Genomic DNA, 27,514 nt, shown 5'->3' with positions numbered 1-27,514 from the left:
TCCACCTGAGACCTTAATTTGCCATTGCCCCCAGGTCTTACCCCAAATAGCTGGCTTCTAGGGATGTGACGGCCAGTGCACACGCACCATTATGAATGTCCGTGCGGCCGTGCGCATTTTACTTTTGCTTTCAAATGACTGCCAATTCGGGGGAAGATTGCTTGAATGGTTAGTTCATTAGCCTATTATTATTTATGAAAAACACAACAACAAAACAATACAATGACAAACTCTCTTAAATAGGCATTTTTACATTTCTCTTTGACACAAAATATTCCACCGTCAGTCAGCTCCTCACTCTTGTGACAGACTCCTGCTGTTGATCTGTGCTGCAACTCTCTTTCGGCTCACGATTTATTAAGCAGACACATTCAGTTTTTAATTGTAGTGTCTGTTCTCAAACTGAACTAAATTATTTTATTATAAATATAAAATATCTAATCGACGGTGGGTGGCGGTGGCGTAAGTGATGTAACCGGTGTTGCTTCTGAACACCGGTAACACCGTTTCTGTTGAGCCCACTCACACTTTGCCACATTCAAGGACAGGCCTGCTGCATGGATCTTCTCCAGGGTGTGTTGTAGATGCATTAGATGGTCTGCCCAAATTTTGCTGTAAACTGCAACATCATCAAGATATGCAGCAGACTAGAGGGCTACATTGGGATTGGGATCATGTGGGTCCCATGGGTATGTTTAATGTCCCAAGTATGTTTAATGTTTTTTAGTATTATGTAAGCCTATCTTCTTTTTTCATAGCGCGCCATGTTTTTAGAATGCCTTTTCATTCTCGAGATGCTGTAGAAAATGCTAGACACAAGCACAACTGCCAAACATGTGTCAAGAGCATGTTTACATATCAAACAATGGAAAAACAGTGGAATCCTAAACCCTGTCTAACCTGTCAACTACTACTGTATGTTTGATATTTCATGTTTGCATGATGGTGACATGATGAAAGGTGCTGTTATTTTCTGTTTTTACAAAACATTTGATGTTAATAATAGCCTATTACTGGTGTTATGCTTTTAGTCATTTTGAATTTGAATTGCCTTGAATTTTTGGGTTGACATCTAAAACTCAATGTCTTCTTTTTGGCTTCTCTTTGGCAATGTCTTTCTTATTTCATATTATTTCGGAGCATATAGGATATGTTTAAGATAAGTTTTTACAATATTTGCTTTCATATTTCATGCATATTTTCTGCAAAAATATTGAACAGTCATTTGTTTTACATTTACACCATGTTGATCACTTGGAATATAACTTTTTTTTTTAACCAGATGTTTAATAAAGACAATAATACTTGAATCATATTTCAGTTACGTTTTTAAATACATTCACTAGTTAAACTTTTTTTTTTTTTTTTTTCAATTGTGAATCGGTTAATCGTTCTGAAAAAAAAAAAAAAATCAAGATTTTAATTTGTTGTCATGTCGCCCAGAGCTAAGTCAAAGTGCTACCAGTATCCAACAAAGTTTTTACCGGTTGTCCATTGACAAGTTGTCTGGCTGGAACTGTAGTTACTGAGTCAGAATTATTGTCCTCTTCTCTGGAAACATAACAATAACTCATCATCTTTTCTTTGAACATCGAAGGAAGCTTTGTGCCCCAGCTGGTTCTGGCTAGCCCCACCCTTGGGATTTTGTGCACTTCTAGTGTTGTTTGAGCGTCTCAGTTCAGTCTCACCTTCAATGTAAGATGATGTATACAGTGTCTTACCTCGTGGTGGTTGAGAACGAGGAAGACTCGAATGAATATCCGTGTACTGTTGAGCTAGCTTCACCTCCACCAGTCCTGATGTTGGGTTGTGTTCTCTCACCCACGCATGGCAGTCACAAGGAAGCACTCCTAGCTGCCCCCGTTCATCTCCTTAGTATGCTGTTCTGGCCTCACCCAGCGCTAGTAAAGGTTTCGCTGGTTATTGTAGATCTAGTTATGGTTTTCTACACGGAGAGCTGAAGTCATCCAGAACCACCGAAGATAAGTTTCTGGTAAGATGTTAAACTTCTCCAAGATGGCCTCCCTCAGGTTCTCGTACACATCTGCCTGCTCCTCATCCATAGTAAGTTATGCATTCAGGGCTTGACCGGTGAGCAATGGGACCAGCTGATAACTCCATTCCTCTTTGGGCCATCTCCGCATTCTCGCCAGCCTCACAAACCATCTGAGATAGTTCTCAATGTCATCTTCCTGTCTGAGAACAGGCACTGTTGTATGAATTCTGTGGAGAAAGGCATATAGTTCACCGTAATATACATCATATACATAAATCACCCGCTATATTGCTAAATGTAAATTTTCATATCAACAGAAAAAAATACCGGGATAACCTGGGGCCGTATGTATAAAGCCTCTCAGAGTAAAATTTTAGGCTTAAGTGTGTACAAATTTTAAGAATGATGTACTCTTATTCCTAGACTTAATAAGTGTGATTCCTTCACACTCATTAGGAATAAGCTTTCTTGTAGCTCAAACAGTAGAGCGTTGACGCTTATAACGCCAAGGTCATGGGTTCAATTCCCAGGGAAAGCAAGAACTGATAAGAATGTAAATGTGTATCTTGAAATGCAATGCAAGTCGCTTTGGATAAAAGCGTCTGCTTTGATGTAAAATATAAATAATTCATAAAGGTTCCTAAGATTTAAGACTAGGTCTCAGCACCTAAATTATTTAAGAGTGCTAGAGAGGTATCCTAACCTAGTTAAGAGTAACAAGATGACAGAAGAGAGGAGGAGACCACACACTTTCCAACAAAGATATAATGTATTGGAGTTATATGATGCAAGGGAGTGGATAAAATGATAACATCTTGATCTGACCTTGTAAGAAATGGTACAACTTCTCACACTTTACAAATCAATGCTCTGACTGCAGTAATGAAAGTAATAATCAATTTTTTGGGCAACTGGAAAAATGCAGAAGTGCACTGGTGATGACTTGGGACCTTCAGTCCACAGTAAGCTGAGTCTTAAATAGCACTATTGTGGCACTAACCACACCATACATACAGTACTGGCCAAATGTGATGTGCAAATTTTTTAATATATTTTTTTATTTTTTTTGAATGACCTAACAAGTTTGCTTAAACCATCAAAATATGATGAATATATATATATATATATATACACAGTATATATATATATCTGGATCCGGCTGACTACGGTAACGTTGGGATAAGAACGAGACAAACAGATGCCACTCCTCTTATGATGTAACAAGTACATGGGATGTTATGAGAAGTTCCCTTTCGAGGGAACTCGCACTGCGTCGTGGAAAACGACTCTTTGGGGACGCTCCCTTAGCGTGCGCCTCTGAAGTATGAATGAAACTAATCCAATCCTGATTGGTGTTGCGTCATGACGTAACATGTGACGGCATAACCGGATGCATAAAAGTGACGCTGAAACACACACATATCAGCTTTCGCTCTTCAGCAAGCGCTCTCTGTTGTGTTACGTCCTATTTGGTGTTGTTTGTCTGTGAGAAAGCATATATATATATAATATATCATGGCGAGTGAACAGTTCAGGCGATGTGTGCACCCCTGCCCAAGATACATCACGGGTGGGGACACGCATCAGCTGTGTGTGATCTGTTTGGGAGTGCAGCACGCCCGGGCAGCTCTCGAGGGGGCTGCTTGCGGCGACTGTGAAGCACTATCATTAAGAGTGCTGCGCTCCCGTGTTGAGTGTTTTGATGAAAATGATCAAGCTCGCGCTCCCCACGGGTCTGGTCCCGCGTCCCTGCTGCAGCACTTTCTCATTCTTCATCTGAGGATCCTGAGGTCCCTGTTGGTGGTGCAGCAGCCCGCGATGCGGCTTCTTCTGCCCGCGATCAGGGCCCGATGCTGGAGCTCTCTGCTTCCGAGGAAGTGGATGTGCTCAGCATCGAGGCGGATGACCGTGAACTAAGCTCGCCGGTTCACGGTCATGCGTATGAGGAGCTGATAGAGGTTGTGACGCGTGCTGTGGCCAGACTCAATATTAGCTGGCCACAAGATGAGCAGGGAACGCAAATAAAGATTAAATTAGATGAGCGTTTCCTGCAGCACAGATCACAACCTCAGCGCCGGGGTTTACCTTTTTTTCCCGATCTCCATAAGGAAATTTCGAGGTCGTGGGAAAAACCCCATTCGTCCCGTGTCTATAATCCAGCAGCTGTAGATTATAGTAATGTGTTAGGGGCAAGAGATTTGGGTTATGGGAAGATGCCTAAGGTGGAGGAGGCACTCGCGGGTTACCTCTCTCCTGAAGCTGCATCTTCCCTTAAAACCCCGGCGCTGCCCAGTAAACCGTGCAGAGACACTTCTGCATTGGTTGGAAGGGCTTATATGGTGGCAGGTCGCGCTGGTTCATGCCTGCATTCGATGGCTATTTTGCAGGCATACCAGGCTGACCTCCTGAAAGATTTGGATGAGGGGGAGGGACCGACACCCGAAGACATTGCTGAACTGCGTAAAGCCACAGATTTGTCTCTCCGTGCTACTAAAGAGACGGCCCGCGCTATCGGCCGCTCTATGGCAGCTATGGTAGCTACGGAGAGACATCTGTGGCTGAATTTATCAGGTATCAAGGAGAAGGATAAATCGTTTCTCCTTGATGCGCCGCTTTCGCCATCTGGCCTGTTTGGTAACGCAGTTGCGGCTGTCGTTGACCGGTTTCAGGAGGCAAAGAAACAATCTGCGGCGTTTCAGCAGTTCCTCCCCCGTCGATCCAAACCAAAATCGAGTAGGGTGGGGCAAAGAGATCAGCCCCAGCCGTCATCCAGCTCCTCATACCGCCAGGAACAAAAAGAGAGCGTTGCCTCTAGAGCCCCTCCTTCGGGAGCTTGGCAACAGAGGAAGCGTTCTCAGCAGAAGTCCTCCGGCCAGAAGGGTGATTTGAGAGACGTCCTTCAGGCTAGGAGGGCTTCGGGAAAGAGATCCTAGCTGGGATAGCAGGACCTCTGAGGGCGGCATCAATTTCCAGCGAACGCACACCGTGTCGTTCGTGTCAAAAAATAAAAAACGAGCATCAGTTGAGGTTACAAAAACCGTATCGACTAATTCCTGCCGATACTTCGCTTCAGGAGGTCGAGAACGGTGCTCAGATAACACCCGAGGCCAGCCTCGAGAGGCTGGTTCCCTTAGTAGATTTTGTAGAGGCATGGTGTCATCTTCCCAACATATCTGCATTGGGCCTTCGTATAATAAAATTAGGGTACAGACTGCAGTTCGGGCACCCTCCTCCCAAATTCGCGGGGGTGTTGCAGACTACCGTGGTCCCGGAGCAGGCTCAGGTGATGGAACAGGAAGTGCAATCTCTGCTGTTGAAGGAGGCCATAGAACGTGTTCCTCCTTCAGACAGGGAGTCCGGGTTTTACAGCCGGTACTTTATAGTTCCAAAAAAGGATGGAGGACTGAGGCCAATTTTAGATCTGAGGCGGTTGAACCGTTCTCTGAGGAGGTTCAGGTTCAAAATGCTCACTATCCCTATCATCGTGAATCAAATCAGATCCGAGGACTGGTTTGTCACGATAGATCTAAAAGATGCTTATTTTCATGTCTCCATCCTTCCATGTCACAGAAGGTTCCTGAGGTTCGCTTTCGGGGGCGAAGCTTACCAATATCGGGTTCTTCCGTTCGGCCTAGCACTCTCTCCCCGCACGTTCACCAAATGCATGGATGCAGCACTAGCTCCATTGAGACTTCAGGGCATCCGCATACTCAATTATATCGACGACTGGCTTATTTTGGCCCAGTCTCGAGAAATGGCGGTTCGGCATCGAGATGTCGTCCTTTGCCATATTCAGAGCTTGGGGTTGAGGCTCAACACGAAGAAAAGCGTGTTGGAACCATCCCAGAGCACAACGTTTCTGGGTGTGGTGTGGAATTCGGTTACGATTCGGGCACAAATGTCTCCTGCACGTGTCGAGTCCATTCTGGCAATGGTGTCCAGGATAAAGCTAGGCCAGGCCATCACTGTAAAGCAATTTCAAAGACTGCTGGGCCTCATGGCAGCGGCATCCAACATTATTCCTTTGGGCCTTCTACACATGAGGCCCCTTCAGTGGTGGCTGAGAGCCAAGGGTTTTTCCCCCAAGGGGAATCCGTTCCGTATGATCAGAGTAACGCGCAGATGCCTTCGTTCTCTGGTAATTTGGAAGAAGCTTTGGTTCTTGTCCCAAGGGCCAGTGCTAGGAGCATCATGTCGCCGGAAGTCCGTTTCGACAGATGCCTCCCTCACTGGCTGGGGCGCGGTCATGGACGGCCGCTTTGCCAGGGGTCTGTGGCAGGACCATCATCTTTCTTGGCATATAAATTGCCTGGAGATGTTGGCTGTGTTCAGAGCTCTGAGGAGCTTCCTCCCAGACATCAAGGGTTACCATGTCCTGATACGATCGGACAATACATCAGTGGTAGCTTATCTGAACCGACAAGGGGGACTCTATCCTCTATCCAGACTGGCGCATCAGATCATCCTTTGGTCCCAAGGGAAACTTTTGTCTATCAGGGCAATGTACGTTCCGGGGGTTCAGAATCAGGGAGCAGACATCCTGTCGAGGCAGGGGTTGAGGCCCGGGGAATGGAGACTTCACCCGGATGTGGTGAAGTTGATATGGGAGAGGTTTGGACCTATGGAAGTGGATCTGTTTGCGTCTCAAGAGACGTCTCACTGTCCACTTTGGTTTTCCCTCACGCATCCAGCCCCACTGGGGTTGGATGCTATGGTACAGGCCTGGCCGAGGCTACGCCTGTATGCCTTTCCCCCGATCGCTCTGCTCCCAGGAGTCCTGGAAAGGGTCCGTCAGGAGGGCATCAGTCTTCTTCTGGTAGCCCCGTTGTGGCCGGCCCGAGTATGGTTTTCAGACATAATTTCACTCCTGATAGCTCCGCCGTGGCGGATTCCTCTGAGGAGGGATCTGTTGTCTCAGGCGGAGGGCACAATATTCCACCCTCGTCCAGAGCTGTGGAAACTGTGGGTCTGGCCCCTGAGGGGGTTCAGTACCTAGATGCTGGTCTATCAGCTGGGGTGGTTGAAACCATACTTAGCTCTAGGGCTCCATCTACTAGGAGATTATATGGCCTCAAGTGGAATGTTTTTTCCATTTGGTGTAGAGAACATGAGTTAGATCCAGTTAACTGCCCGGTGGCTTCAGTTCTGGAATTTCTTCAAGATCGTTTCTCTGCGGGTCTCTCCCCTTCCACACTTAAGGTGTACGTGGCTGCCATTGCGGCATTCCATGCGCCATTGAGTGATGGACCTCTTGGGAGGCACCAGCTGGTCATTCGTTTTCTCCGTGGTGCGTGGAGGATGAGACCGACAGCCAGGACCAGGGTTCCTGCCTGGGACCTGGCGGTGGTTCTTGAAGGGCTATCCCTGGCCCCCTTCGAACCCCTTCAGTCGGCTTCGCCCAAGGACTTGACGTTCAAGATGGCTTTTCTCTTAGCTATTACCTCTCTAAAGAGGGTGGGAGATCTTCAAGCCCTGGCAGTAACGCCAGCTTGCTTGGAGTTTGCTCCTGGGGGTGTTAAGGCCATTTTGCACCCTAGGCCTGGCTATGTGCCTAAGGTGCCTTCTATCATGGCACGGTCTACGGTCCTGCAGGCATTTTATCCTCCACCTCATGTGTCGGCAGAAGAAGAGAGGCTCCATCTGCTCTGCCCTGTCAGAGCTCTGAGCATTTACCTCGAGAGGTCCTCTTCTTGGAGGAGGTCGGAACAACTGTTAGTGTGTTTTGGGTCACCTAATAAGGGGCTCCCGGCATCCAAACAAACTATTAGTAATTGGATTGTTCAGGCTATTGCCTCGGCCTACAAGGTGCGCAATTTGCCCTCACCTTTGGCCATAAGGGCCCATTCTACTAGAAGCATGGCGTCTTCTAGGGCCCTCCTCTCGGGAGTGCCCCTCCAGGAGATCTGTGAGGCAGCCGGTTGGGCTACCCCACACACTTTTATCAGATTTTATAGTCTGCACCTCCCTAGTACGCCGGGTGCACGTGTGCTCTCGTCCTAGTTGGGTGCCTGAGTTCAGTTTCACTCCAGGACAGGCAATTATCGGTGCGTGGCCTAGTGGGCATTCGTTCCCCAAAGAGTCGTTTTCAACGACGCAGTGCGAGTTCCCTCGAAAGGGAACGTCTCGGGTTATGACTATAACCCTTGTTCCCTGAGAAGGGAACGAGACACTGCGTCGTCCTGCCACGCCCCTCAATGCCTGAGAGCGGCTTGCTTCATCGCGAGGCTGATATGTGTGTGTTTCAGCGTCACTTTTATGCATCCGGTTATGCCGTCACATGTTACGTCATGACGCAACACCAATCAGGATTGGATTAGTTTCATTCATACTTCAGAGGCGCACGCTAAGGGAGCGTCCCCAAAGAGTCGTTTTCAACGACGCAGTGTCTCGTTCCCTTCTCAGGGAACAAGGGTTATAGTCATAACCCGAGACGTTTTCCAGGCTCCGTTTGGCCTAATTTATGTAGCCTAGCAATATTTTAAGGGATTTTAAGTATAGAAATGTGATAGTGTGTTAACTTATGTGTATGCCAGGATAAAGAGATGGAACTTTAATCTAGATCTAATCTGACAGAGTGTGTCTGAAAATCGTGTCATTGTCAAGCTTAAGTGAGTTCAGTGTTGATTCATTTCTGTTGTAAAAAAGGTTCTTAACTAACTTGACAGAACTTCCATCAAGAGTTAGACAGTATTCTAGTTTATTTTGTGTGGAGGTTTTTGGTACAATGATTAAAACCATTTATTATTATTATTTTCAGAATTTAGTATCATGAAATTACTTATCCAATTTTTTGGATTGGACCTCAAATAAATACAGAGCTGAGTATCATTAGCGTAACAAATGAAAACTGGTGCCATGTTCCTGTTTATCAATAAAGTGAGAACCAGACCCGTTATAAACCTAAATATACTCGAATTAATTGAAAAGTGTACTTTCCATGTAGAAATAGAAGATGTTTGCTGTTGTAATGATGACAGTACTGCACACAAGAGTAGTAGCTGTTCCATGCTCCGGCGCGGCTAGCAATTACACTACATGCGTACCGAGCTTGAGCCCAATTGAACTGTACTCTGGCCCACCTCTTCCAAGCGGGCCAGGGCATGATTAGTGAACCGCACCCGGCAACGGTACGAAGCAATTTCACTAGTCAAACGAACCAGACATTGGGGGTCAAATATGCTCAGGCACGGTTTAGATCGCCTAGTGTGAGTACACCCTAAGAAGGAACATAGTTGTGAGAATGCTGCCTTTTCTAGTATTTTTGACAACAACAAAAAAAAAGGGAATTCAAAATCAGTCTGTAGTTAACTAATTCTCTAGGACCAAGTTGTGTTTTTAATGAGAGGCTTAAAAACAACCAGCCTAATGGCAATGATGAATTAATAACATTAAGAAAAGGATGACTTCTATAAGCATCTATTTCATTAGCTTAGTCAGAATAGGGTTAACGTTTTTGATGATTTAACAAGTTTAGACCATTCTTCCTTCCTATAGCAAAGAAAGAATGGATTTTTTTTCGTCAGGGTGTCTATAGTGCACTGCCTGATGTGATACTGTAGTAGATGGTTGCATGGAAATAATTTTCTCTCTGATAGTATCAATCTTATAAGTAAAGAAATTCATAAAGTCATTACTGCTGTGCTGTTGTAAAATGTCTGAACATGTTAATGCTTTATTTCTCATTAATTTAGCCACTGCATCAAATAAATACCCAGGGTTGTGTTTTCATCCAAGAGAGTCGGAAAATAAGCAGATCTAGCAGTTTTTAAGGGCTTTCTGTAGTTAGAAATACTGTCCTTCCATGCGATGCAAAATACCTCTAGTTTTGTTTTCTTCCAGCTGTGCTCCATTTTCTAGGCTGCTCTCTTAAGGGCACGAGTGTATTCATTATACCACAGCATCTGACTTTTCTCTTTAATCCTCAAGTGCAAAGGAGCAACCGTGTCTAAAGTTCTAGAAAGAGACTCTGTAGTTTCTGTTGCAGTATCTAAGCTATTTGTATGCTGAGGAGTTGAGACAAATCAAAATAATTATTTATAAAGTAATCTTTAGTGGCCTTGGCTAAATGAAGTTTACACAAGACTAGATGATGATCTGTGATGTCATTGCTCTGCTGCAGAATACAACGCCATCAACATCGATTTCATGTGTCAATATTAAATTTAAAGAATGATTATGACAATGAGTGGGTCCTGACACGTTTTCTAACTCCAACAGACTTTAGAATGTCTATCAATGGCAATCCCAATACATATTTTTCATTATCTGTGCGTTAAAATCACCAACAATTAAGTCTTTATCTGCAGCCAGTACTAACTCCGATAGAAAATCAGCAAATTCTTTGATAAAGTCTGGGTGGTGCCTTGGTGGCCTGTATACAGTAGCCAGTACAAATATCAAAAGTGATTTATTGTTTACACTACATGAGTTTTTTTAAAGCAATAACACTTCAAAAGATTTATACTTGAAACCAGAAAAATATTACTGTAAATTGTAGCAATACCTTCCCCTTTGGCTTTCAGACAAGGCCCATGTTTATAACAATAACCTTGGGGTGTAGACTCATTTAAAATAATGTAATCATCTGGTTTTAGCCAGCTTCATGTGAAACCGAGCACATCTAGGTTATGATCTGTGATCATATCATTTACAAAAAAAAAGTTATTTTGTAGAAAAGCTTATAATATTCAGCAGGCCAAATTTTATGATTTGTTTATCTGTATTAAATCTGTTTTATTTGTATTTTTTTTTTTTTACATCAATACAATTTTTACCGGTTTTAAATGTAATTTTTTTTTTTTTATATACTAGTTCGGGGAACACACACATTCTCTATATCATGATATCTGGGTAAAAGAGTCTGTATGTGATGAGATTTATCTGACCTCTGTGATGTGAGGCGGCTAGCAGATGGTTGGTTTAGCAAGTCTGTCTGCTTCCTGACCTGCACCCCAGTTAGTTAAGTACCAACTCTAAGACTATGTGCCATATATCTAGAGTGGCACTACCCCTGAATGGGATGAAGGCTGTCTCTTTTTAGCAAGTCAGGTCTGCCCAAAAAACCTATGAACAACATCAACAAATATGTGGGTAATCAACAGTTCCTATTTTTCCTGTTTCCTGCAACTTGGACAATAATGCTGTTTAGCCCATTACCAATTCATTGAGGATTCAAACCCACAAATAAACACAAGTGTTGCTGGCTACTTCTATCTCTGTATGGTATGCATATTTGACTTGTAAGAAAAGAAGTTTGGGCTGTGACAGTCTCTAAACATCTACTTATGAAACAGTATAAAACATATGGCAACAGTTATCCTACAGTTGTTGCTGACACCTCTGTTTAACCATGCCTCCAGTGTTTTGTTTGAATTTGCACAAGTAAGAAATAAGCTTTAACATGGATTCATTTCTTTATCCCATTTACTTCTCTTGTTTCATCTAAAATGGCCAAAAATGCCAAATAAAGTGGAATTCATATATTCTAATTGTGACTGTATGCACTCAATAGAAGATGTATGCACTCAATAACTCAATGTTTTTGCCTTTGTCAGTTACACAAAGGTCTGAAAGGTCTGCCCTTTATGATTCTTTAGGAGTACACAATTGACATCTTCTTCGCCCAGACGTGGTATGACAGGCGGTTGAAGTTCAACAGCACCATGAAGGTTCTACGTCTCAACAGCAACATGGTAGGAAAAATCTGGATCCCTGACACGTTTTTCCGCAACTCCAAGAAGGCAGATGCCCATTGGATCACCACACCCAATCGCATGCTTCGGATATGGAACGATGGGCGTATACTGTACACTTTAAGGTAAATGCACTTTTTATTTGTTAATTATTCCTCTCATACCTATATTGAGCATACCCAGATAGCAAACAACCACTGAAACAATGCTAAGTCAACGATGATGCATCAACACAAACTGCATTGAGTTGGTTCAGTATCACTTTTTCACCCTCGGTTAATGTTGAAACCATGCTGAAAAAAAAAACAGCAAACAATCAATGGTAGTGTCATTAAAACAATGTTACAATGTGATGCTGATTCTAGATTCTGCATCCCTGTTGTTGAATAAACACAATTTGGTGAAAAACACTTAAAATAAAATCAACACCTTTCCAGTAATTGAGTCACTTTGTTTTTAATATTTGTTTTAACACAGTTTAGAACAATCAGTAGTAAAAATGGAAAAGTAAAAGTGGGATAAAAAGGACTACAACCCTTTAAAAAAATGCATTTAGCTTTAGGAGTCTTATGTCATTATGAATGCAAGTGGCCCAAAGGTTCAAGTTTTAAATATCTCGTTTACATCAGACTACTGCCTCCTTTCTTTTGGGATCTCTGAAATTTTTGTAAAAGCATAATGTCACCCGAGAGCAGGTCAACGGTCACATTCATGAATTTTAATATTGTAAACCAGAAGTAGGATTGTTAAAAAGACAAAAAAAAAAAAAAAACACTGTGGTTACACAATGAGTGTGGTTGCACAACGATTACACAATGATGACAAAATTTGTCTAATAATTTCAAACATTTTATTTACCAAAATGTAAGCTTTATAAAAGTAAAAATGTATATGGCTGTAGTCTTATGACTTTACTCTCTCATCTCTCTCTCTCTCTCTCTCTCTCTCTCTCTCTCTCTCTCTCTCTCTCTCTCTCTCTCTCTCTCTCTCTCTCTCTCTGTCGCACACACACACACTCCCTGCATACCAAACAACCTGAATGATGCCTTTGGAAGGCACTTTGAAGGGTTTATATAGTCTAATCATTACTGCTATGCTCCGTTATTACTCAGAGGAAGCTCATTCGCCGCACATATGTTTCTCATATCACACCGTCGCCCTGTCTCCTCTGATGACGAACTTCCATTAGAAATGACCCAGAGAAATGTTTCTACACGTGAAACATGAAGATAATATACACACGATTAAGATGATTTGTATTTGATTTTCATGCAATTTGGCTTATTTGCATAACAATAAAGGCTGTTTAAATGAGAAATTCTAAGCAGGTGCACTGATTGAGGGCTTAAAAACCAACAAAAAGTCAATATTTTAACGTTTCTGTTCATGCGTTCCTTCTCTAACATTATTGTTCTGAAAGATTAGAAAAAATGCTGGTTAATAACGCTATTTTTTATATATTTGGGGGGCAAGTCGAAGCAAGTTGATCACGGGCATTCCGGGAGTATGGCAGGGCGACGCAGCATCTCGTTCCCTCTTAATGGAACTAGGGTTAGATGTTCCCTTTCAAGGGAATTCTAGCTGCGTCGAAGCGCTGTGGGAACGCTAATACCCACATTGTCATAAGAGCAAGTGTCTGTCCGTGTGAAGTTAGTGCGCACATTCAGACGAAAGCACCTGCGCCACTGCAGTGGAGCTGAAGTCAAGACCAGCCTGCCGCATCACAAACGTCATGTAAGGAAACTCCTGACAATAGAGCTTTAGAAGCAGCCATACTCCTAGTCGAGTGAGCTCATACAGCCAATGGTGAAGGCTGCCCAGCCGACTCGTAAGCAAGTGAGATAGCCTCGACCACCCACTTGCTCATTCTCTGTTTAGATGCTGGACACCCCTTTCTGGGTAACCCAAAGCAAACGAACAACTGTTCAGATTTCCTCCACAGGGCAGCTCTGTGGACATAAGCATCTAAGGCCCTAACAGGGCAGAGCAGATTTAGTTTCTCTTGGTCTGACATCAGAAAAGGAGGAGGACAGAAAACCTGAAGTATAATAGGTTTAACAGTATTAGTAGGGACCTTAGGAACATAACCAGGCCTAGGGTGAAGGAAGGCCTTTACCATGCCAGGCGAGAATTCCATGCACGAGGGTGAAACCGAGAATGCTTGAATGTCTCCAATTCTCTTAAGAGACGGGATAGCAAGAAGAAAGATCATTTTTAGAGTGAGGTATTTCTCAGCAACTTTTTCAATGGGCTCAAACGGAGCTAGGGAGAGGCCTTCAAGTACAACGGCCAGGTCCCATGTTGGCACCCTCGTGCGGATTGCTGGCCTCAGCCTCAAAGTGCCACAAAGGAAACAAGTAATTAGTTGGTGTCTCCCCAGAGAAACTTCACTCAAAAGGAACATGGTAAGCAGCTAGTGCCGCCACGTACACCTTCAGTGTCGAATGGGATAACCCTGTGGAGAAGTGCTCCTGCAGGAACTCCAGCACTGCACCCACCGTGCAGTTAACCGGGTCCAGCTTGTGCCCCCCAACCCGTGAGGGAGGCATCCGTTGTTAGCGTGATGCGACGACAAGAAGCTCCCAGCACGGGAACCAAGGTTCTTTCCACATGACTAAGGCACAAAGGCATCGCGGCATGACCTTGATCATGCGGAGCGGGTTTCCCCTCGGGGAGAACGCCTTGGTCCTGGGCCACCACTGCAACGGTCTCATGTACAACAGGCCAGAAGGTATAACATTGGACGCTGCTGACATCAGACCTAACAGTCTCTGAAATTGCTTTACAGTGTGCGGCTGGCCTAGCTTCACTTGTTTCACGGCTGAGAGAATCGAAGCAATACGAGCAGGAGACAGACGTGCCTGCATTGTCGTCGAATCCCATACCACACCCAGAAAAGTGGTCCTCTGTAGTGGAGATAGCACACTTTTCTTGGTATTTAACCCCAACTTTCTGATGTGAGCGAGAACGACATCTCAATGCTGAACCGTGTGATGCTCCGATTGAGCTAGAATCAACCAATCGTTGATATAGTACAGTATACATATGCCTTGGAGTCGTAGTGGAGCCAGAGCTGCATCCATACACTCTGTGAAAGTGTGGGGTGATAAGGCTGGGCTGAACGGAAGAACACGAAATTGGTAAGCTTTGCCCCTGAAAACAAACCTCAGGAACTTCCTGTGTTGTGGAAGGATGGATACAAGGAAGTACGCGTCCTTTAGATCTATCGTGACAAACCAGTCCTCGGATCTGATTTGTGACACGATCTGCTTGAGAGTGAGCATTTTGAATTTGAGATTCTCTACTGAGTGATTCAAGAGGCGCAGATCTAAAATTGGACGCAACCTCCCATCCTTCTTTGGGACAAAGAATGTGCTCAACTGGCACAGAAGGAAAAAATTTTCTCTTTCTTTCATTCCTGAGAGGCTCAGCCAAAGATCTGTGGCCACCAGGGCTGCCATAAAACAGCCCACTGACTTGGCCCCCTCCTTGGTGACACGAGAGATAAATCTGCTGCCTGACTTAATTTGCGAATCACGTCAGTGCTGACCTCCTCACTCTCGCTCATGTCTTTTAATAGGTCAGCCTGGTATGCCTGCAGAATGGACATTGTGTGCAGGCACGCCCGGCCTGACCTGCCGCCGAATAAGCTTTACCCACCAAAGCCAAAGTGTTTCTGAGTGGCTTGGAGGGTAATGCCGGTGCTTTAAAGGACGATGCCGACTCAGAAGAGAGATGGCTCGCAAGCGTCTCTTCAGCCCTTGGCATCGCCCCATAATCGTGCTGTCTAGACCCATGTATGTTGGAATATGTAGATGTCTGGGGACTAAACACATGGTATGAACACAAGACACCTTGGTGTGGAGGTCTGGAAAAAACAGCAAGCACCAGCGTGGAGGCTGCATGCGGGAAGGCAGAAAGTGTTCATCTAGTTTGCTTTTCTGCCTTGATTCTTGCTTATCAGCAGGCCACTCAATGCTTAATTTCTCTACAGCACGAGTTAACACCTCCACTAACTCCTGTAAGTCTTCAGTATCTCCTGTGCCGATACTAACAACTTCCAGCTCCTCAGAACTGGATAGTTGCAGTATCGGGGCCTCAGCCTGGGCGGAAGAAACCGCAGAGTGTGCTTCCAAACCCTGAACTGAGGCACTGGATCTAACAGGTGAAGGCTGAGATAGGGCTGGGTCCGTCTCAAACCCCTCTGTTAGATCCATTTGCGAACCCCACGTCTGAAGTCGCTGCTCTGTCTCGGCAGAAGCGGAACCTGAGCCATGGGGAGCACGAACCGAACCACCCTCCTCGAAGAACCCCTCTAGAACCCTGGCCAAACCCTGGGCCGAGACTCTCGCATATGTTTAAGGCCTTAATCTCAGAGTGCCACAAAGTAATAGTGACAAGGAACCCAAACTCCATCAAGTAGCAAAATGAAAAAAAAAAAAAACTTGGAAAAGCTCAGTAAGGGGGGCCAGTTCTCCTCTGGCCAATGACCGAACATGGTGTGATTATGATTCAGGCTGCATCACATGTCAGAGTTCAGATCGGGATTGGGGCCATTCAAATATTCATCCAGTTCCTTTTGCTTGAAGATTTATTCATCACGTCGGTATGGAGCCGGAGCTGACCATAGGGTCTGTGCGGAGCACCTGTCTGGTTCTTGTAGTCTCTGCTGATGCCAATGGCTGTCGTGTCGATGAGGCATTCACAGGGGATTGTCCAGTAGACACGGTCTCTGCTGACATTCAGGGCTGCGTTGTGGTCATGCCTAGGTGCAGGTCCAACTATGATCTGGATACGTACCGGATCCGGCTAACTACGGTAATCTCGGGATAAGGATGAGACAGACAGACTAATATTAGCATAGATGCCATTCTTCTCACGATGTAAGCAGTACATCGGGTGTTATGGGAATTGTTCCCGGTTCCGGCTGACCTAATTTATGCAGCCTAACAATCATTTAACTGATTTGAATCATAGAAATTTATAATTTGCTATGTGTATGCCAGGTTAAAGAGATGTGTTTTTAGTCTAGATTTAAACTGACAGAGTGTGTCTACTTCCCGAACAAAGCTAGGAAGACTATTCCAGAGTTTGGGTGCTAAATAGGAAAAGGATCTACTGCCTGCAGTTAATTTTGATATTCTATGTATTATCAACTGGCCAGGATTTTGAGATCGCAATAGACGTGAAAGTCTATAATATGTTAAGAGCTCGCTCATGTACTGAAGAGTTAAACCATTTAGTGCTTTGTAAGTAATTAGCAAAATTTTAAAATGTATGCCATGCATTAATGGGGAGCAAATGCAGTGTTGACAGAATCGGGCTAATATGGTCATAATTCCTGGCTCAAGTAAGAACTCTAGCTGCTGCATTTTGGACCAGCTGAAGTTTGTTTAATAAGCATGCAATGCAACCACCCAGTAGAGCATTGCAATAATCTAGCCTTGAGGTCAAGAACACATGAACTAACTTTTCTGCATTTGTCATTGAGAGCATATGTTGTAATGTGGCTATATTTTTAAGATAAAGGGAAGACTCTCCACTTTAAGGTGTACAGTTTTCTCGTAGAGGGAGCTCTACAGTTTAGGATGGTGTCAACAACCTGAGTTGAGAGACCAGATTTCAGATTTCCAGCCCCAGTGAAGCTACTGTAGATGCATGAGGGAAAACCATAGCAGACAGTATGCTGTCTCCTTGGATGCGAACAAGTCCGCATGGCCGAATTCCTTCCAAATCAACTGCACCGTCTCGAAATGGAGTTTTCATTCCTTGTGCCTCAGCCCCTGTCTTGACAATATGTCTGCTCCCTGATTCATGTATCTAGGAATATAGACTGCTCTCAGGGAGAACTGAATTATGCACCCTCATCTGCAATCTGCAGGACCTAACGGAACATGTTTGGCAGAAGCTTCCATGCTGCCAATAAATTTGTCAAGGGAATAATTCTCTTGAGACTGACCTTTGGTGCATTCTGAGTAGGGAGTCCGATGCCCTGAAGCGGATGACCGGCAAGGTATAACCGCACATACTGCTCTATAACCCTCCCTAAGAAGGGGTGAGCCGACATTCCTGTACTTTTCACCCTACTCCATAGGCCACACTGTGATTCCCCCCACAATTCTAACATTTTGGCTGCATCTCTTTCCTCATTTTCATGATCCTCTCCACATCTAGCACACCTTCTTTTCCCTTTGCGTGTCAGAGCAGTATGTCCAAATATTTGACCGTTAAAGCATCTCATATGTTTAGGGACATGTTCCCTCACATTATATGTCATGTATCCTAAAGTTACATTGTTTGGGAGATTTTCTTCTTCAAACTCCAACAGTATACTTTCACTGTATCATCTTATCCCTTACTATCTTATCCATCTTATAATGGAATGTAATCTTCCCCCATCACTTAGTTTCTCTCCTTTCAGAGTTGCTTTATGTCATCCATAGTAACTTTGACGGGTATACCCTTAAATCAATGTGTATCTCTTCTCCACATGGCTAGCACTTGTCACTTTATGTTTTCCTACTTTTTTTCATCCTACAAGCCCTTTCTTTCTGTTCTTAATTATTATAAATGTTAAGTAAATTCCTATCTCAAAACTCTGGCCATTTTTACCTCACCTACTTGATTCTTTTAATATCATATTCTACTTTACTGGGCTCATGACATGCAACTCTTACCTTGAATTCATAACCCTCTTTACCAAGCCTTTAACACTCCTTCCTTTAGAGTTATTCGTCACCTTTTTGACTTTCCTCTTTCCAGCTTTTTCAAAGAAGTTTCCTCATTTCTCCCTTGATTTTTAATTTCCCTGATTAATCTCCATATGGTCTTTACTCTCATTTTCAACTGATTCCGCCCACTCTGGCCTTTTGCCTAACCACCACTGTTGTCATCATTCCGCCATGCTTGTATTCATACAGGTCACTTTATTTGTCAAATTAAATTAATTTAGTATTAAATAAAATAATGTGAAATTTAGTGATCAAACATTCAAGTTCAGGGAAGATGGAGGCTGGAGCCGGCAAATATTGAACATAACTTTAATCATAAAATAAACATAAACAACAAAACTAAAGGAGTGGCAGCAGCTGTCTTACTGACTGCAGCATATAAACATGATAAAAACAGCAATAAAAAAATGTCTCCTTTGTGGGTCTTGAGACTGGTGTGGCGCGCAGATGTGTCTCGTTAGCGGCTTTTCGACTGTCGGGCCAGTGCGAGCCAGGGCCAAAAATGTACTGGGCAAGGCCAATAGCCTCAGACCTTGAGCCGCGAGGCCAAAGTCAAGCAGAGTGTTTTCACTATCGTTCTAGTAGCCCCACAGCGCTACCCTGAAACCCGGCTTTAACACGCCTCCATAGAACAATGTCACGCAACCCCACAATTTCACCAGCATGAAACTAGCTGACTAAAAACTAGTTAGATCACAAAATGATCATGACAGTAGCAAATGTTTGGTCTTAATTAAAGAATCAAAACTCCATGCATTGACATTTGACATATGATTTACAGTAATTTATCAAACCTTTAAGACATCAATCATTCTATATCAAACTGGTATTTATCATTATCTCACATAAAAGGAGAACACATAGCCTACTTATTCGGTCATGACTGCTTCCATTTATTTGTGATCACAGGAACACACAAAACAACCCCATTAATGATTTGAAGGCAAAACAAATATGGATAAAATATCATTAGAAAAATGTTGATGTAATATCATGTTTGTCATATTTCTTTAGAAAGAATGAGCATCGCTCTTAATTTTCCACAAAATGATGCGATCTGAGGAGGTTTGAGCAATCTCTCCCATCTCACTATACTGTTAGCCTTTCAGCCAGACAAACAGAGGGAGCTCACGGACAGGAGTTATATGAGTAACCGGAGTAATTGTAATTTGTGACGTATATGGATACATTAGTCCTATATCAACAAATGCACAGGGAAGAGACTGATGAAACCAAATAAATACACAATCATATAAATCATACTGTATATGATTTATCTTAGTTCTTCAAATTGTCTCAGGTATTTTCCATAATCATGTGTATTTATTATCATAATGGTTAGCATAAGTAGCCTTTAGCATCGCATATAAATATATTTCTACCTCATGCAGTGATCAGAAACCCTGGATTGAATTCTTTATATTTATAGCTATTTCAAACATTTGCTGGTATCTGAAATGAGTTTTGAGCTGAAAATTGTTTTGAATGCCTTACAGGTTTTTGTTAGCTGGTAGTCTGATATGATAATATGAGAAATGAGCAGCAGTGTTGACCCTCTCCTGACTCAGATAAACCATCATTTGTTCATGAGCACTCCTCAAGCTTTAGACCAAGGTATTCAGTGGGCCAAAAACTGTTGGCTCCAGCTCGATCAAGCCCCGGAAGTGACATGGAAACTGGCTATTAGCATTCACTGCACCGGCCCCGCTCCGCTCTGACGGCTCTCTGCCCCACCCAGCTTCATACCACATACCACGTATATAAAAAGTTACTTAAATTGATAAAAATGTATTAAATTAGCTTATTCATGAACATGATTTCCGAGACCCATCGGATTGATTTTCATTGGCTGTGGAGGTGAACACGACACCTCCTATGATTCCACGCTCATTAACAGTGTTATCAATGTCTCAGTGGTAGTATTATCAGTGTATAACAAAGTTTAAGTTTTAAGTATTTTAAGTTTATAAAATAAAATGTCTGCATAATCTTTCTTAATGAAAAAATCATAATGATTTATAATGATGTCATATTGAGCTATATTTTATTTAAGCTCTATCTTTGCGTCTAGTACATTATACCCACCCACCCCCTAACACATTTTGAGCAGTAAGATGGAGTATATGAAATTGCAAAATAAATATACATTTGTCAAAAAGTACTTTTTACATTTTAATACTTAAATGCATTAAAAAATAAGTACTTCTGTGCTTTTACTCAAGTAAAACTGAAAAGGAGTACTTAATACATTTACTAGTGATAATTTATTAGGGTATGTGGACTTTTAATCAAGTAAAACTGAAAAGGAGTACTTAATACATTTACTAGTGATAATTTATTAGGGTATGTGGACTTTTAATCAAGTACTTGATTTGTCTACTTCATCCACCATTGTAGGGAATGCACAGCCATGTTTATATATTTATAAATAGGGCTGTACTGCAATCTAGTGGTTACACCATGGTATTACAGATGATAAATTGTGCATGATTTAGAGGTAAATATTTAGTACCATAAAATCCCCTTATATAGCAAGTATTCACTTCTGTCAGGGGTGATCCTGAATTCAGCCTTGACAATGGGCCAGAAAAGATTGAATCACCTCACCTGAATAGCCATTATTGTATTATATTATTATATGATATGTAGTTCATCACTAATTTACATGATTTATTTTGTACGGAGCATATAGGGGCCTGTGTAGACCTTAATCAGCACTTGCTTTAGGGAATAAAACCTGACTATTTTGGAAATAAACTCACGCACATTTACATAACATATGCATGTGTGCATTACCACCTTGGCGATTGCATTCATTTTCAATAACTTGACAACATCCTTTATTCAGTCAATGTATGTACTGTACATGATTTACTTATATTCTTTCTAATTTTGTGTCAAGTGAATGTCCTGAAAGACTGTCAACATACCTTCTGTTCTCTTCTTTTTAACGTCAAAAGATGTCCTTCATCTTTCATCATCCAAAGCATAAAACTGAAAAAACTTGCCTGATCTTGTGTATTACTTATTGAAATATTGAGATCTGATTTATTTAAACACTAATAACATTAAAATTAATTTATTTAATGAGTCAGTTACAATACAAAATCAATAATTACAGAAAAATAAGCCAGTAAAACAAAGAAGGAGAGGCATCTTGAGTAGATGCACCATTTGACATTGTGCTAGAGAAATTGTATTTCAGGTGGTTCAACAAACAAGACTTATAAGATATACCCGTTTTCTTTCTAAAGCATCTCACATCTATTAGACTACTGAGAAGTACATATGAAGAACCAAAATAGGCATTTCACAATCAGTGGGCATTTCAAACCATGATGGGGATTTTTAACTGCTTTACCGACTTGCTAAAATCATGAAGGCTCATCTCTAACCCCACCCCTAAACCTAGCCCCCAAATCGGGTTAAGTGCCCTTCATAGTTTGAAAATGGCCCTTTGATTGGGGGACAGCCTCTAGAGAACATAAGCTACAAATCAATGCTAGTTCCATGTCTCTTGCATTACTGATGTGTGGTGTTGGCTATCATCAAAATTTCAATGCTGATCCAACATACTTTAAACACTGAAACATCAATCTCAAACTAAATTGTGGTTTTGAGGAAAACTCAACATTGTTTCAATATTACCTTGCTATCTGGGTTGCTTTTGTAATAAAAAAATTATTTACAAGTGATCATGGTTTAAAGTTCACCCCGACTTCTTTAATTGATTCTTTATGCAACTCTAGTCTGATTACATTCTTCTGGAAAGCATTTATCCGGTAATAACAATTATGAAGCACGCCTGCTATTAATTGCATTTGATGCCAACTCTCAGCTTACATGTTTTGTCATTCGTTTTATTATGTATATCACTGAATTCTAGTGCTGTAGATTATTAATGTTGTTACAGGTATGCCAATGAAACAGCTTATATAGAGAAATCTAATTAAGGAAATTTCTGTCTGTAGGTTGACCATTGATGCAGAGTGCCAGCTTAAACTGAATAACTTTCCAATGGATGAACATTCATGTCCCCTGGAGTTCTCAAGCTGTAAGTCTGGCCATATGCTTAACTTGCAAATCCATCTATATTGGTTCCATTCTTGCTCGCATTTCTCTCCAGTTTTCTCCACCCCATGACTGATGTCATGCTCTGATGTAGTTGAGAGCATAGAAACCATTTTATGATGCTATTAAAGACACTTCTCTTAAAGGAGAACTTGGTAGCTTTTTTAACTTAATAAAACTGTCTAGAAATCATTTGGATGGTTAAACAACCTGTTCTGGTGATATTGGTGACTTTCCCCGCTCCCCCCAGCGTTCCCAGGCGGAAAACCAACCTTGCAACTTGTTCACTACCGTCCCGGCAAAATAGAAATTGGAAGTCTCGTGAGAAGCGAAAGCGAGAACGAGAACGAGCGCGAAACACAAATTGCTTTACGGCAATTCGACATAAACACACACGCATTTATGATGTATTACCAGATTACCCACCTCGGTAGACATAGCTCCACGCGATACAGTTGGCTTGCTCCGATCAAAACAAACGCACATGAGCAGCGGTAGAGAGGGGGAGGAGGCTGCCGCAAGTGAGTTTTTTACGACTGTGTTGTGAAATATACGCCCCACCACAGCTGTAGGGGGAGCTCGTGGGGAAAACATGCGACAACAAAAGGGAAAATCAGCGAAGAAGTGACTAGAGTTCGCTAGAGTTGCCGAGTTCTCCTTTAAATTTTTGTCTTGAAATATGAAGGACAGGTAATGAGGAAAATGACAATTTCCCCTAACTTGAAGATACATGTCTTCACATGCTTATACAAGCAAGCTGTGTCACTGCCATAGTTTTCTTCTTCTCATTTGGCTATGGATGGGAAATGAAGCAGCAGATGTGTCATGGGACAGTCTCATGGGACAGCATCATCTGTAGTTTCAGAGGAAATAGTGATTCCGCCCTAGAAACAGTACAGAGGAAAATCTGTTACTTTGAGAGTTGGAAATTTTTCTTGTTGATTAGTGGGGTGAGGCCAGTGAGCTTTGCATCTCCTTGTGCTTTGAAAACCACACATCTTATGTCATCATATATATATATATATATATATATATATATATATATATATATATATATATATATATATATATATATATTTATACTACAGGGCCGTTGAATGCTTGAATCTGATTGGTTGACGAACGTTCTAAGGTGTGCATTATTTTCAAGGAAACGCACAGCTAAAGTAGTTCCAGGCAGGTCTTGACCGCATTACAGTTCCATATCTTACGCGTAGTCAACGGTAATAACGGAAAATAGGATACAATTCATAACAAGAAAAAAACATTTAGCCGCATGCGCTTGATCTGCAATTTTCAATGTCTAGTTTCACAATCAATGGAAACATGCAGTTTAATTTGAATAAATAAAGTATATAGTCCTATCTATAATCAATAGAAAACTAAACTGAATATAGGCTAAATAAATGGATAATCCTGCAGCACGGATTATTATTGCAGATAATATCACAAATAAATAATTATTGATAGGCCTACTTGTTAAAAGGGCTTTGTGTTTCATTTATTTGGCTAGTCTACTGTCATCTGTCAATAATAGAAAAAAAAGAATGAATTCGAATTAATTAAAAGGAATTGAATTAATAAATAAATAATAATATTGACGCACATGCTTTTCTGTCTCATTATTGCAACATCTCTCTCTCTAATAACTGCATTAATAACTGGGGACACACTTTAAGGCCGGTTATGAATGTAATTTGATACGTATGACTGATCATGCCCAAACGCGTGTTCAGCGCGTTCAGTCTGTGTTCAAAGTCGGTGTTTAAAATCTGCTGCAGTCGATGAAAACAGTCAGAGAATGTGTCAGCGAGTCGTGTGTCCCCAGCATTAGTCTGCTATCAGTGGCTCAAACCTCCGTTACTAACTCTAAAATGACGTTTTGGAATTAGCAACGGAGGCATTGGATTAGATGCGTAAGAAATTAGTCCTATATACAAGAGCGTTTTAATGACAAAAACTTTACAAACGTCTTGAAATACATAATCTGAACAATGTTTCGAGGTGTGGTAACTGTAGTATAAGCGGAATAATTGACTTCAGGCCGTTGAATTATTAGAAAAATAATGCACACCCGAGGTGAACCACCTGTTCCCATTACCACCTCGGGTGTGCATTATTTTTCTAATAATTCAACGGCCTATCGTCAATTATTCCTTACATATATATATATATATATATATATATATATAGTGCCGAAAAACGGTTCATTACTCAAAGCTTTTAACACAATGTGCGTCTTGTGGTCAGACTTGTTTTCTCCACCATATCTATATTTATATTTATATTCATGCATTTGGCAGACGCTTTTATCCAAAGCGACTTACATCGCATTTTCAAGTACACATTTTACTTTCTTATCAGTTCTTGCTTTCCCTGGGAATCGAACCCATGACCTTGGCATTGCAAGCACCAACGCTCTACTGTTTGAGCTACAGGAAAGTCATAGTCAACTATGAGACCAAACATGAGACCGTTACATACAAGAGTGGTATCAATCAATACAGTTCTATCTAATCTGATCTAATCTCATCTAAATTCATTTGTGCCAATGAGACCAAAACTCATGTCATGTGTAGCCTGGTAAATGGTCCATGTAAAGTCAAACACAAGGGTTATGGAATGTGATTTTGCAACAGTGCAAAGGTGAATAATGGACTTTTTTTTGTCTTGGAATGTGCTTGGGGTGTAGACTTGGACCGCAAAGGCCTAAATTTTTTTTTCAAAAACAGGATCTGTTCCTGTATGTTAGAGATCAGTAAGTTCCTTATTTTGCTGATTACTTCTCCAGCCTTGGAGAATACTCTCTCACATGGGACAGAGGATGCAGGCGTACTGTTTAGCCAGCCCATGAATGTGGGGATAGGACCTTCTGTCTAGACCGGTATTCAAGTGGATCAACACAACGTGGCAGAATGGGATCCTCAAGGTACTTCATAACTTCCACTGTATCATCTGCAGTGCCACTGTTGGTGCGCTGCGGAGCACTTGAATGCCTGTCCAGGGTTTTTCTTAGGTCTACCACCACATTGTTTGGTAATGAGCTTGTGGGTGCTGCTGAAGACCCTGCTGGTGCTGCTGAGGTTCCTGGTGTTGGTTCCTGAGCCTGTGGTGCTGGTGTTTGTAGTTGCCTCTCAGGTCTAGAGGCTTTGATGATTGCTGCACATTGTGAAATTAGATTTTTCACCGCAGTCTGGGCACAAGTGTCATTATTAAAAACCACCATTTTAAAACAGTGGTGTTGCCAGAGCAAGGCAGCTCTTTTGCTCATGAGTGATAAACCTCTCATTCAGTTGTTTGGGCAGGGTTGCAGCCAGTCGTGAGCTCATATCTTATGTTATTTTGGTACTCATATCTCAAATGAATGTTTTCAACATTCTGATCATTGGGATCACCTTGGATCCTGACAACCTTTTCTCCTCAGACTTTTCCACCGTGGCTTGGTGGAAAGGCTCAAGAATCCCAAGGCACTGATTCATAGAATCAGTTCATAGAATCAGTTTCATAGAATATTCCTCATGTGTGAATGGTGACAGCTTGGATCTTAGAGTGAGGAGGACTGCTCCTAGAGGCTCTTGGTGCTCATACAGCTGCTGAAACATTGTGAATGTGCTGTTCCATCTGGTTTCCACTTCCTGAATCAATTGAGGCCTACCCATCTGGTGCTGGAACTGTGAAAGCCTGTCCTTGGCTGTGGTGCTGGATCTGAAGTGAACCACGATCTTGTGCCCTCAGGTACGGAGGTCTTCTAACTCAGGGATTGAATCAATGGCTTTCTTCACCACCAAGTTGAGACCATGGGAGAAGCAGTGTGCATTTTTAAAGTTTCAACACAAGCCACCATGTTTGCTGCACAATCAGTGACCATGCAGCTCACTTTTCCAGAGATACCCCATTCCCGCATCAGAGTGGCATTTGCCTCTGCGATGTGAACTGTTTTGTGGGTCTTGGGGAACTTGGCCACACCCAGTAGGATGGATGAGAGCTTCCACTCTGAGGTCACATAGTGGCATGTTACTGCCATGCATGCATCAGTGTTAATTGTAAATGTCCACATGTTGGATGTCAGGCTCACTGCTGCCACCTTCTTCACCTCAGCCTGGACCTTCTCCTTGTGCTTCTTGGCTACCATAGCCTTCAGAGATTTCCTACTGGGGAGGATGTAGGCAGGGTGTAACAAAGCCCTGAAGCCTTCATCCTTTAGCAAAGAAAATGGCTGAGTGTCCTTCACAACCATCTGGACAAGTGCCACATCCAGCTATTATTGTTTGATATAACATTAATAATAATTTTAGCATATATATATATATTTTTTTTTTTTTTTTACGGGATAATCATTTCCCTTTTATGCATCAGGTGGGGTTACGAAGCGCCAATTATTTCAAACCTAAGCTTTGAAAACTTTGTTGTCGCATCGGAGTCCCAGTATCAGCAATCCCAACACTGGTTTTACAAGTTGTGTTGTTACAAAGAGTGGATAGTTAGGCATGTAAGCAAGCAAGCATGCTTTTTGAGTTGACAGCAGCAGCAACAGTAAATACACATTTAAAGTGATGTTTAATGTTTTACAAGTTGCTTATCATGAAAGGAGTAAACAATTAAGCAAAGCTAGCATGAGTCCCCCTGTAGTCAATCATTTTTATATGAAAAAATTCTTCATGCCTTAAAATAGCTTGAATGTAACTCTACACCCTTGCTTCATTTAGTATACTTGGAATCAGAAAAATGAAAATTAGCCCTGCCTCCACTCAGAGATCCACTCTGTCAACTTACTGAGGTAAACGCTGCACACTGGAATCATTCTTTACAATGGCGGACATAAAGGTAATTAACATGATTAGCCTTTTTCTTGTTATCAACCAGCTCACAATTTGTTGCTAATGTTACACAAACCATGTTCCCATTCAGAGTCAGACAGCTTACTTTTACATTTACATTTAATCATTTAGCAGAAGCTTTTATCCAAAACGACTTACAAATAAGGAGAGCAATAGAAGCAATCAAACTTACAATAGTGCAGCAAT

At 42.2% G+C, this 27,514-nt stretch overlaps 1 protein-coding gene across 3 annotated transcripts in view; it reads left to right on the top strand.

Annotated features, from left to right (window-relative positions):
* gabrg2 (gamma-aminobutyric acid type A receptor subunit gamma2) overlaps positions 1 to 27,514 on the top strand; it is a gene marked incomplete at its 3' end in the record, with an annotated part of 120,874 nt that overhangs the window by 42,134 nt on the left and 51,226 nt on the right. For all 3 annotated transcript variants that reach the window (XM_081390222.1, XM_081390224.1, XM_081390223.1), the window contains exons 4-5: positions 11,593 to 11,813; positions 22,391 to 22,473. In XM_081390222.1, coding sequence (XP_081246348.1) covers positions 11,593 to 11,813; positions 22,391 to 22,473 — 304 coding nt within the window. The remainder of the gene's footprint in view (positions 1 to 11,592; positions 11,814 to 22,390; positions 22,474 to 27,514) is intronic.

The sequence above is a fragment of the Scardinius erythrophthalmus genome (genome assembly GCF_964197995.2).
Source record: "Scardinius erythrophthalmus genome assembly, chromosome: 17".
In the NCBI taxonomy this organism is placed as follows: Eukaryota; Metazoa; Chordata; class Actinopteri; order Cypriniformes; family Leuciscidae; genus Scardinius; species Scardinius erythrophthalmus.
The sequence above is the reverse complement of the archived record's forward strand: the minus strand, read 5'-3'. Positions and strand labels throughout refer to the sequence as shown.